Source organism: Furipterus horrens, unplaced genomic scaffold (assembly GCF_987537825.1).
Source record: "Furipterus horrens unplaced genomic scaffold, mFurHor1.1.pri manual_scaffold_5, whole genome shotgun sequence".
NCBI classification, from domain to species: domain Eukaryota; kingdom Metazoa; phylum Chordata; class Mammalia; order Chiroptera; family Furipteridae; genus Furipterus; species Furipterus horrens.
In genome coordinates, this window is record NW_028327175.1 from 86,114,025 (window position 1) to 86,125,990 (window position 11,966).

An 11,966-nucleotide genomic window follows, 5' to 3' on the forward strand; every position below is an offset into this window, starting at 1 on the left:
TTAAGGCAGTGATTTTTCAGAATGTACTTTGAAGAACTCTGGGAATTTCTTCAGAGCTCCTTCATGGGCTGTTTGGCAGGAGCAGGAAACCCAACTGTTTGGGCTCCCACAGGGTCACCCACACTGCAGATTGCATATTTTACATAGTCGGCCTCCACACAGGCTCTGGGATAAACAATGTGTTCTGTGTGTATGTCTTGTCTTCAAAACTAAGCTTTAGGATGCTAAAAACCTAAATACATCTCCTTTCTCTAGCAATACCATAAAAAGATCAGCTCTACCTGTGTGACAGTGCAGACTCTACCATTCTCTACTTTTGGTCTAGTTTACAAGGAGGCTACAGGAGCAGTAGAAAGACACCTCCAGCGTAATGCCTGTTGATGAACTAAAACCCTTTGTGAAAAAAGATCACTTAGCTAGGCAAGTAAGACTCACGGTGAAATTGTGCAGCCTGAGGCATACGCGTGATGTCCTGTGTAGCGAATGTCACAGCGCACGACATTGTTGGAATAGTCCGATTCAGACACCAGGTAGCTGGGGTTCACGCTGACCTAAGCAACACAAACATCATCCGCATTTCAGATTTCATCGGCAGTGTTTACTGGTTAATTTCTCCTACTTTCACAGGGCTAGCATGCTTTAGCTCACTGTGCAGGGAGGTTTAAGTTAGGCAAGTGGTTAAACTTTGGAGAAGTTTTAGAGAGAGGCTGTATATTTGTTCCTCAAGCTCTTTAAAATAAGGAATTTTTTCATATATCTAGGATCACTTAGAAATAGTTCTAGAAGATATATAATTGCTTTCAGGGCCATGATTATTTAACATTTGAATCCAGAGGAAAAGATCTATTAAATTCCAATCAAAATAAATTACAGGTACATATTTTCAAAGGTCTCTACCTTTAGAATGTAGTTTCCAGGTGCTACATCTGTAATATCAATCCATTGGCAGTCTATGTCTGCATTATAAGTATCATAACAGCCAGGACTCAACCCCTAAAACAAATAAAATAAAACATTTAAAATGATGGTATATGGTTAGAGTATGCTAAAGAATATGCTTATTATTTGCAAATTAAATTTTAAGTTAGTACTTACAAGAGTTTGACATAAAACTATACTTATATTTCATCTCCCTTGAGAAGTATATATTACTCAGCCTTATAGCACCTCCAGCTAAAAAAAATACAGGACTAATATAAGTAGTAGTACATCTAGCTTTTTAAAAGTGTCGTAAATCACCAGTGATAAATACAATCTCAAGTGACAAAATAGGCCTCCACTGAATTCTAAACTATCACCAGTTCAAGAATAAAGGCCACATAACAATTTAGCTCAAATGTCATCTCCTCAGTACAACCTTCTCCAATTTCCCCTTTGTACCTTTCCTGTACTCTGCCCATGATACTTTTTTGTGTGTATACTTTTATAGTATTTATCTCTTTCTGCTCTGAATTATAATCGTGCTATATACTTAACTATATAGCTAACAGTAACTATGTATTATGTGCCAGGAATACTTTTAAACATGTCACAGACATAAATTCAGTTCCCAGGACTACATGAGGTAGTTGCTATTATCCTCATTTTACAAACAAGAAATCTGAAGCACAGTAAGGTCAAATAACTCATGGAAGAATATACAGCTTTAAGTGGCTGAGCTGGTTTTGCGTCTAGGCAATCGGATCCATAGACTGATCTTAACCACCACACTGTACTCACTCTCATATAGTCACTAAAATATTTTGTTGAATTAAAGGGATGAATGTGTGTCTCAGAGTTACAATCCCACCTCACTCTACTTGCTATTCACTTCAGTAAGTAAATGAGTGATTTCTACAGGCTGAGATAGGAACACCAGTGAGATACAGTCCTTGCTCTCCAGAAAGTTATAGTCTGGAGAAGTTTGTTCAAATTGAAGTTTGTAGATCTATTACTGATTCCATTCATTCTTCGCGAGAAGTTCTACTGTTGTATTTTCATTCTAATGGTAATCTAAAGTAAATTAAGAAGCATATGCTAAAATCATTTTAACTCAATACTGCCATTTAATTTCAGCACCCAAATTCGCTTTAGTGATTAAGGTGGCAAAATCATATAAGCCTGTTCTACCAGTGCTGGTTTGGCTATACCCTGATTTGGGACGAAAGAGGCAGGCTTGTGCTCTCTCGTATGGCACACTATAGCACAGGCAGGCCACACCCAAAAGTACCTGTGCCACAGCAGGGGGAACCATTTACCCCCTTGGTTCATATCACCACATTAACAGTATGTTGAGGAGTAAACATATAATGAATAATTTTGGGTTTCTGATTCCAGCACATAATTCTGACTCTGGCACATAATATATACTTAATCAGTGTTAGGTCCTATTATTGTTGCTACTGCTACTACTAAATTCATGGCATTACAAGGGATTTACTAGATTACATACCTCTTTAATACAGGTTTAAATAACACTACAATGTTTATCTTGCATTCAAGTGAACAAAAGAGCTTTAAAGATGCTGAAATTGGTACTCCAGGATAACTCAGCTGGCAGAAGTTAAGTATGAGCTTTGATTATCTGAACTAGCAGACAAATATGGGTTTTTTTAAGGCCAGTAAGCAAACAGGTATTTCAGATACTCAAAGTCATACTTTAAAAACAGATTAAATGTAGAGCCTTACCTGTGGCTATCTAAATTAGTTATTTTGTTTTAGCAAAAAAGAAGTTTGTTACATTAAATTAATGAGGTTAATGAAACAGTTTCTAGTTTTTTATGTATTTAATATGTAAATTTATTATCTAAGAGTTATATAAAAGTACAAATACAAGGAATTTTATCTAGTTTTATATTTGGATACATTTAATCATCATTATAATAACAACTAACCTAAGTCAACACGGGCTTTGTGAGAATTATTTTTTTCTTTAAATGAAGCAGCAGTCTTAAGTGAAAACACAAAATCATAAATAACTTGTAATATAAGACCTGGTGAATAATAGTTAAATAGGACATAAACAGAGGATGATAAACAGGAAAGCTACCATATAAAATGAAGTGGAGTTACTCCAAGAATCGGGGGACTATAAATGCTATAAATACCTATAGTCCTGTATTCAAGTATTTCAGCAGTGAGCTGTCCAGAACGTCTCATTCTAAATGAAGGAAATAAACTCCAGGTCCCTGCAAGACAGTTGCTATGGGACTTAGAGATCACTGAGTGAAAAAGGAATTTCTACACGCACATATGTGTAATGTGTGGATGGGTTACGTCTTCCTTTGCTTACGAAGTGCTGCTTCAGGGCACTTACTGAACCTTCCCCACTCCTTCCAATTCAGCTCAGAGAAAGAAGCATCGGTACATTTAAGTCACCCAAAAGCTTTCTGCTACAGCGCTGAAATTTGCTTCCCCAGGTGCAAGCTGCTGATCCCTTTGTGCCCTGACTTATATACATTCACTACTCCTTGCCAAGATTTTGGCTGGAGTAAAATTATAATGTCCTTTTACAAATTAAGAGTTTCTTATGGAAATACTGGTATGGCTTTTAACTGACACAGATTTTCCCATTATAAGACATACAAACTGCTTAGTTCAGCACAATTTTTAAAAATCCATCCGAAGAACATCTGACATCAATTATACTGTAGGTTTAAATATATATGCATGAAGAAAGAAATTGCATCCTTCTGCTCTTATTTGCATGATTAAAAGAGACAGTTTTAAAAAGTACTTTTTTAGGAACCTGTTTTCCCTCCTTTTGCTAACCACAATCAGCGGTTATCCTATTTTTAGCTTAATAGGTGGAGGGAGGAATGGTTTTGCAGGTGAGAAAACAGGTATCTTTCCTATAGTTAATTACCAAGCCTGTTAAAAAATACAGAATAAGTGTGGATATTGGAAACCATTCAGATTTTTTCAGAGAGTAAAGTGCTGCTTTTGATTGTGGAACATAATGAGTATGCGGTGACCTTCTGTGATGATGAAATACTTTCAAAATAACTTGGATCATCAATCCATCACTGTTCCTTTCCCAGTTACTTTCCATCTTGACTAGATGACCCCCTATATGAAACAGTTTGTAAAAGGCAGGAGGAAAGAAAACAGAGGACCACTTTGTTTTCTTTCTGAAGCCTGCAGATTCCTGATTCAATAATGCCAACTTACCTGTGTGTGTGCAGTACATGCAAATCGCCTGTGGTAGCCGTAGTCACAGGACGTGTCCTCAAGACAGAAACTTGCTTTGTGGCCTTCAGCCACTCTCCTCTGGGTGTTCGCGTCAAGCAGGTCATAGTGGCTGAATTCATCCATGCTGTGATAATGTCTAGTATTCCACACAACACAGAGACAGTGGTCAGTAACGTATAGAGAAAAAGCAGTGAGAAATTTAGATGACCCCCTGGCTGCCTCACACATTTGTTTACATATTAAAGTTGAGACAAAATTGATCTTCTTAAAGCCAGATTCATGCTAGGTTCCCTCCCACTAAACCCAGGGTCAAAAATTTATCAAAATTGTAACCTTTTAACTTTGATACTTGTGGGGGTAAAAAGAGATTTATTTGGAGTATCTTGCTCTTCTATTATACCCTGTTCTACCTTTGAATATTAAATAAAAAGACAATAAATTATCTGTTTTTAAGTGAAACTTGCCATATGTTCTCTAGTTTTCTAGTTTATTTATCTTGATTGCCACTACTGATGTTTCATTCAAAAAAAAAAAAAAATGAGAGAGCACATGACTTTTGGGAGGTTTCTGTGAGATTTTTAAAAATTGAGTTTTCATAGATTTAAAAAATCTTTGTTAAATCATTTTTTAATTATCGCAGTTGTCCCAATTTTTTCCCCTTTTCCCTCCTCCACCCATCCCACCCCCGACTCCCACAGTCAGTCCCCACACTGTTGTCCATGTCCATGGGTCATTCATACATGTTCTTTGTCTAGTCCCTTCCCCTTCTACCCATCATTGTCCCCCTCCCCTCTACCCCCTTCCCTCTGGTCACTTTCAGTCTGTTCCATGTTTCCTGTCTTGTGGTTCTATTTTGTTAGTTTATTTTTTTCTTTAGATTCCTCTTATAGGTGAGATTATATGGTATTTGTCTTTTACCACCTGGCTTACTTCACTTAGCATAATATTCTCCATTTCCATCCATGCTGTCATGAAGGGTAGGAGTTCCTTCTTTCTTTCTGCTGCATAGTATTCCATTGATCCACTCATTTACTGATGGGCACTTAGGCTGTCATTCCAGCACTTATCTACTATAAATAGCGCTACTCTGAACATAAGGGTGCATAAGTTGTTTTGAATTAGTGATTCAGGATTCTTAGGATATATTCCTAGCAGTGAAATCGCTGGGTCAAAAGGCAATTCCATTTTTAGTTTTTTGAGGAAACTTCATAGTTTTCCACAGCGGGTGCACCAGTCTGCATTTGCACCAACAGTGCACTAGGGTTCCCGTTTCTCCACATCCTCACCAGCACTGCTTGTCTCCTAATTTATTAATGATGGTCATTCTGGCAAGTGTGAGGTGTATCTCATTGTCGTTTTAATTTACACTTCTCTGAGGGCTAGTGATGTTGACCATCTTTTCATCTGTCTGTGAACCATCTGTATGTCCTTGGAGAAGTGTCTATTCAGATCCTTTGCTCATTTTTAATTGGATTGTTTGTCTTCCTGGTGTTGAGTCCTATGAGTTCTTTATATGTTTTGGAGATCAAACCCTTGTCTGATGTATCATTGGCAAATATGTTCTGCCATATGGTTGGTTTCCTTTTCATTTTGATGATGGATTCTTTAGCCTTGTAGAAGCTTTTAGTTTGATGTAATTCCATTTGTTTATTTTTCCTTTCTTTCCCTTGACCTAGGAAATATATCAGCAAAAACATTGCTATGTGTGATATCTGAAATTCTCCTGCCTGTGTTTTTCTCTAGGACTTTTATGGTGTCACAACTTATATTTGAGTCTTTTATCCATTTTCAGTTTATTCTGCTGTATGGTGTAAACTGGTGGTCTAGTTTCTTTTCTTTTCTTTTTTTTTTTTTTTTGGCATGTACTAGTCCAATTCTCCCAACACTATTTATTGAAGAAGCTGCCTTTACTCTATTGTATGCTCATGCCCCCTTTGTCAAGTATTAATTGACTGTAAAGACTTGGGTTTATTTCTGGGTTCTCTATTCTGTTCCATTGATCTGTCTGTTCTGATGCCAGTACCATACTGTTTTGGTTACTATCGCCTTACAGTATAGTTTTATATTAGGTAGTGTGATTACAGTGGCTTTGTAACATAGCTTGATATCGGGTATTGTGATCTTTCCTATTTTGTTATTCTTTCTCAAGATTGCTGAGGCTATTCACGGTCTTTTTTGGTTCCATATAAATTTTTGAAATATTTGTTCTAGATCTGTGAAATATACCATTGGTATTTTAATTGGGTATTGCATTAAATCTATAAATTGCTTTGGGTAGTATGGACATTTTAATGATGTTAATTCTTCCAATTCCTGAACACAGTATATGCTTCCATTTATTTGTATCTTCCTTAATTTCTTTCTTCAGTGTTCTGTAGTTTTCCAAGTACAGGTCTTTTACCCCCTTGGTTAAATTTGTTCTAAGGACTTAATTTTTCTTGTTACTATAGTTAATGGGATTTTTTTCCCTAGTTTTGAGTTTTCATAGATTTAAAATCACTACTAAAATGCAAAAGAGAAAAAATGGCATATTTTATCTACTGTTATTATTAAACTATTATAAACTTTGATTTGGAAATGAAATAATTCTGTTTTATCAGCAAATTAGGTGCTCATATCTATAATTATCATTTCATTAAAGAGAAGGGACTGAGCATTTCATCTTCTCATATTAAGGAAAGAAGAGAAAATGGCTCAAAGTGCAGAAAGTTTAAGGGTACACATTAGGATTTCCTGGCAATAAACACGTGGGCAATTTAAAATCTTTTAAATTTGGGACAGAATGAGCAGTTGTACTGATTCAGGTTTTTAAAAGACGGAGATGGGTCCTTGTCGACTCATGACGTATATCATATACACCTTTCTTTGAGAAAGGTATCTGAACCCTTTTGATAACAATTCATGGTGTTTATTAAATGCTGTCAAATGGGAATCATTTATAGGTAGATGATCTTGGCTGCAGTGTGTTTTTTGTTTTTATCAATCTTACTTGGAATATATTGGAGTAAAATTCTAGCAAAGTCAATTGCTATATATTATCAACAGTTTTAATAAGCTGGATTTAGAGTTTCTAATTTAAAAGATAACAGGATCTTAAAGACACAATCCATTGATTATTTCAAAATACACAGAGAAGAATTCTAAATGTAAATAATAGCAATTTTCCCTTTGTGTAAGAATCATTTGAAAAATGAAAAAGCAACTCAAAAGTACCCAGGAGGCCCATCCACTTACTGGTGACAGCTGTGCCATTCCCAGGAATATCTTGGTCGGCTTGGTAAGAAATCTGATGTGCCTTGATTTTTCACTCTTTGCGGAAATCTTAGCAGCACCCTGTGATCATAATCTCTGACATCCGCCCTATATGCTGAGCTGTCATTTTGAAGAAAGAAACATTTTCACAGAATATTAACCAAAAAACAAAGCAACAAGCAAACATTTGAATATATAATGGTGACTCTGTTACTCCCCAAACTAGACTATCAATACCAAAAGACCAGAGCATTTTGTTTATGTATTGCTGAATCTCCAGATCCTAGAACAATGCCTGGCAAGTAGAGCTCAGTGAATATGTATTGAATGGGTGAATGAATGACAACTATGGAAATCCTCAGTTTAAATGTAAAAACATAATAAAAATAATATTACAGTTTGCATGTGATAAGTAACCTTCATAATCAATTCAAGTTTTACTATATGAATGAGTGAAACTGAGGTGGTAATTATCCTAGGTTAAAAAAGAAGTCATCCGTATTTACTTAAGAACTTTGAATTTAACAATACATTCCTTGAGCAGTTAACTAAGGTGTAAAGTGGGGAAATAACTCTGAAACAGTACACCCAGATTAGATAAATTTGTAACTTCACCATCCTCAAAACAACAGCATTACTATAATAATATTGGGAGTGCCAATGGTGTGAGTGATGCAAGATTCAAAAATGAAAACGATGAGCTTCAATTTCTTTTCCTTTAGCCTGACAGTTATAAAGGGTCAAAGTGGGAGAAATATACAAATAAACGTTACTATGTTCCTTGTAATGTGTTTTGTGTAAAAATACATTCAAATACTATTGATGACTTTATTTTACATGGTAAAAAAATTTTGAGACCTATCAAAACGTTCTTTTGCTCCCTCTGCTGGTTTCCCAGCCACATACTCAGAGAAATCCATTCCCAAAATTGCTATGATTTTATTTTAGGACTGATGGAAAAACAAAATCTCTTGCTCATGGTCTTATTCTGGCTGAATACCCCCATAACTAATTATGGATTCAAACAAAAGAAGACAACTTAACCTTTGCCGATGATGGGTCCCACACTGTCAAATTAGCCCCCAGTCTTTAAGGGAGTATTAACAAGCTCTTCAATTACAATATTTTTTTCATGTTTTGTACAGTTAGTTTAATAGAAACTTATTGGAAACAGTTGGCTCCAAAGCTGAAGGCTCTTGGATCGCGTGCTTCAGTTTGAAAGACTACCCAGAGAGAACCCACGGAAATCTTCAAAATTTTAACTCTCCATCCAGGTCTGCATGCCCAGGAGATCAAGTCCTACTTCCCAGTTCTTGTACCACTTCCTAACTCTTGTCTGTAGGAACAAGAGTGGTCAGAACCAGGCACCTGATCAAACAAAGACTGGGGAGCCGGGCCGCTAATATCCCAGCTAGTACCTGGCCAAGCAGTTTTCCTCTGCAGCGCATCTCAGGTTGTACATGGACATCTTTTGCACGTACGTGGACGCCTGGATGTAGTAGGGATCTGGCACCAGGTCCGGGAGACCTAAAGGAGAGCAGGCGATGGGCATAACAGTGAGACAACGCTGCGCCCCCTGCCCTGGCAACTGGTACCTCCTTGTCCCTTACTCATCCTTTGCCCAACCGGACCGCTGTGTCAGTGTGGGGGCTGCGGGTAGCAGGAGAAAGGGGATGTCTCAGGCTGCAAAGCAATGTGGAAAGGAAGCAGGAGGGGCCAGGCACGCGGTTTGCACCAGATTCCAGGGCTGCCTCTGCAGGGCAGGGGGAGGGGTCGGATCTTCACGGAGTAGGGCCTGCCGAGCCCTGGCAGCCACGTCGGGGACCACCAGCCACGTTGGGGGGAAGGGGCGCACGATGGTTTCGGTGACATAGAGTGCTTACCGTATTGGAAGTAGCCGGTGCCGTAACCGGGCCGGTACCTGCTCCCAGGCCGGGGCCTTTCGTACGTGTCGTAGTAGTTGTAATAGGGGTTGTCGTCGGAGTACTTGTAAGGATTGTATGGGTCATCGCCCACCATGCCGTCCACGCGGCTAGGGGGCCTCAAATTACTGAGCGCCGGGCGCTCTGCCGGCGCGGTCCTGTTCCTCGCGCGCGCGGCGCCAGCGTCGCGGGCCCCGGACGACGAGTAACCAGCTTGGAACCAGTGGCGGGCTGCGCTCCCGGGGTGGCCGGTGGCGGCTCCTGACGAAGCAGCGGTCTGCGCCCGAGTCGCCGCAGTGCGGTTGTTGCGGAGCAGCAGGATCGGCGTGCGTGGCTGCGAGGCGGCCGCGCCGGCGGAGCCCTGGGCGGTGGCGGTTGGGTCCCGTCGGCGCTGTGGCTGGTACTGCGAGCCCAGGCTCAGCAAACTGAACACCTGTCCGTTGTTCTCCCATTGGATCCGCTGCCTCCACGCGCCGGGAGCTGGAGGCTGCTCGCGAGGCGGCTGCTGCTGGCTGGCGGCCTGCGGGGCGCAGCGCAGGAGCGTGCAAAGCTGCAGGGGCCCCAGCAGGAGCGCGGTCCAGGCGAAGCGCATCGTTCCCATTCCCGGATTGCCCCCACTCTGGGGGACGTAGCTCGAAGAAGAGAAAAACGGGGTTCAAATCACGTGAGGGAAGGAGATATCTTCAACCCAGGAGGCTGTGGAGCGCGAATATCTTAGTCCTCACCAAGCAGTGCCAAGGGTGGGCTGCAGACCCTTCTCCAGTCAAAGCTGCTGCTGGGACGTGGCACCCGCCTCTCTCTTTCCCAGTGCTCTGCGAGGCGGTGGGGAGCAGCGTGGCGGCCCGGCGAGCCGGCAGTGTCTGGAGTGAAGGAAGGAGGAGAGATTTTAAACTTTTGGCAAGTTTGCAAAGTTACACAAGCCGTTCAGGCCCGGCCACCCCTCCGCTATTTGTTCACGTAATGCGATTGGAAACGTGCAAGGGGGACAGCGCTCGCCTCCGCCCCTCCCTCCGCTCCCCGTCCTGCCCTCCTCCGCCCCAGACACGTTGCACAGGGAGCATTAAGGGGAAAGAACAAAAACGGAACACACATCCTGAGACACACTAGGCTTAATCTGGGGCGAACATGCAGGAATTTCAAAAGACTCAGACAAGTGAAGGCAGCCAGGCCATGGGGCGACGCCAAAATATGCATGAAGAAAAATGCTATTAGGTCATCAGCCCCGGAGAGGCGGGAAGTCAGGAGGTGGGGAGGGTGCTGGGGACGAGGGTTGGAGGCGGAGGCAAACGATTGTGACTAACATTTATCCATAAGGAGTTAAACAGACAAATTTCTCAATGCATACTCACTCGTTTTTATGGTAAGTGCCCTCAGCAAATAAACCCCAGGAGATCAGATTGTGTGTGTGTGTGTGTGTGTGTGTGTGTGTGTGTGTGTGTTTGCAGGTAACAGGAGAAAGAGGTTACAGATTTGCTTCCTTGAATGAATATTTTAATAACTAAAAGTGAAATTTTGCAGGGAATAAAAGCCAGCTAATACTGAAAGTAATGAATAAACCTTTCTTTCCAAATGCTGGCCTGATTCGTACTTTGTGTGGAAGTGAAGAACCATCTTTCATCTCAAGTGTCCACCAGGAAGTTTCATTGCGGGGGGGTGGGGAGGGGCGAGGGAGGCGAGGATGGCTAGAGCAAGTCTGCCTAAGAGAGCACTCAGAAGACGGCTAGCTTCAAATAAGCATTTTATCTGACTTTTTAAAAATCTTCCTACATCTGATAATTAGATTTGGCTTTGCATTTTAAAAACTTAAGTCACTTTTTGTTAAATGTCGAAAAGTCCTATGATGTTTGATTGATCTTCCAAATTAAACAAAGAAGTTGCTAAAGAAACAGCCTTGGGATTCGGATTTCTGTGAAGGAAGGGAGTAGGAGTGGCCAGAGAAGAATGGGTGGGAGGATAGGGCGGGAGGTGGGTACGGCTGACTGGAAAGAGATGCTTAATAGCCCAGTTCGTCGCATACCATGCAGGCCTTCTGCAGTGCCGGAAACAGTTCAAAGAAAAATTGCTGCTAAATGGTCTGATTTAAAACTATAACTCAAAACCAGATTTTAATAACCTTTTATTGGTGTCATCATTGAGCTGTTGTGTAGGTATACTTCAATATTCAGCTGTCTGTTAGTCTCTGACTCTCCACGTTTATTCACCACATTTCGGTAGTGTCATGGACATCTGCTGATTTGACTGCTCAGCATCCATTTTCCTTTTTTTTCTTATCAGAACAACTGCATTTTCCTTTGCAAAACTTCCCCTACCCAGTTGAATTGTGGGACTGACTGAGCATTCATGAGACTCCCCCTTCAGGTGTGGTCATGAAATCCAAGTTTGGCTCGTCAAACTGTCTCCCTAGAATTTGAATCTTGAACAGAAGGACACCAAGAGTCAAAACTGTTGGAGTCCACTCTTCCCACTACTGAAGAAAGTGTTTACGGGGTCTTGCTACACAGATTCCCCCTGAGCTGTGTGACCACAATACCTCCCAACACCTGGTTCTTAAGCGTTTCCTTCCATTTTTTCAATGTGTTCCTTTGTGAATTAACATGGTCAGAGTCAATTTCTGTTGCTTGC

The 11,966-nt window shown here is 40.8% G+C and overlaps 1 protein-coding gene across 1 annotated transcript; it reads right to left on the reverse strand.

The window, feature by feature from the left end:
• Nucleotides 1–431: 431 nt before the first annotated feature.
• Nucleotides 432–10,325, reverse strand: LOX (lysyl oxidase). The gene is made up of 6 exons (XM_090276617.1): nt 9,306–10,325; nt 8,841–8,949; nt 7,405–7,542; nt 4,150–4,306; nt 898–993; nt 432–551 (listed from the first exon to the last, which is right to left on the reverse strand). Exons 1-6 carry the CDS (start codon nt 9,943–9,945, stop codon nt 432–434), a joined length of 1,260 nt encoding a protein of 419 aa, XP_090132743.1. The 5' UTR covers nt 9,946–10,325.
• Nucleotides 10,326–11,966: the final 1,641 nt, after the last annotated feature.

Bases quoted from the DNA above. Each gene is read 5' to 3' on its own strand.
- LOX (XM_090276617.1), bottom strand. From the start codon at position 9,945: ATGGGAACGATGCGCTTCGCCTGGACCGCGCTCCTGCTGGGGCCCCTG. The intron at 4,307-7,404 runs GTAAGTGGATGG...GTGGAATACTAG, and splicing joins GAATGGCACAGCTGTCACCA to ACATTATCACAGCATGGATG. The intron at 552-897 runs GTAGAGACCTTT...TGTGTTGCTTAG, and splicing joins CTGGAAACTACATTCTAAAG to GTCAGCGTGAACCCCAGCTA.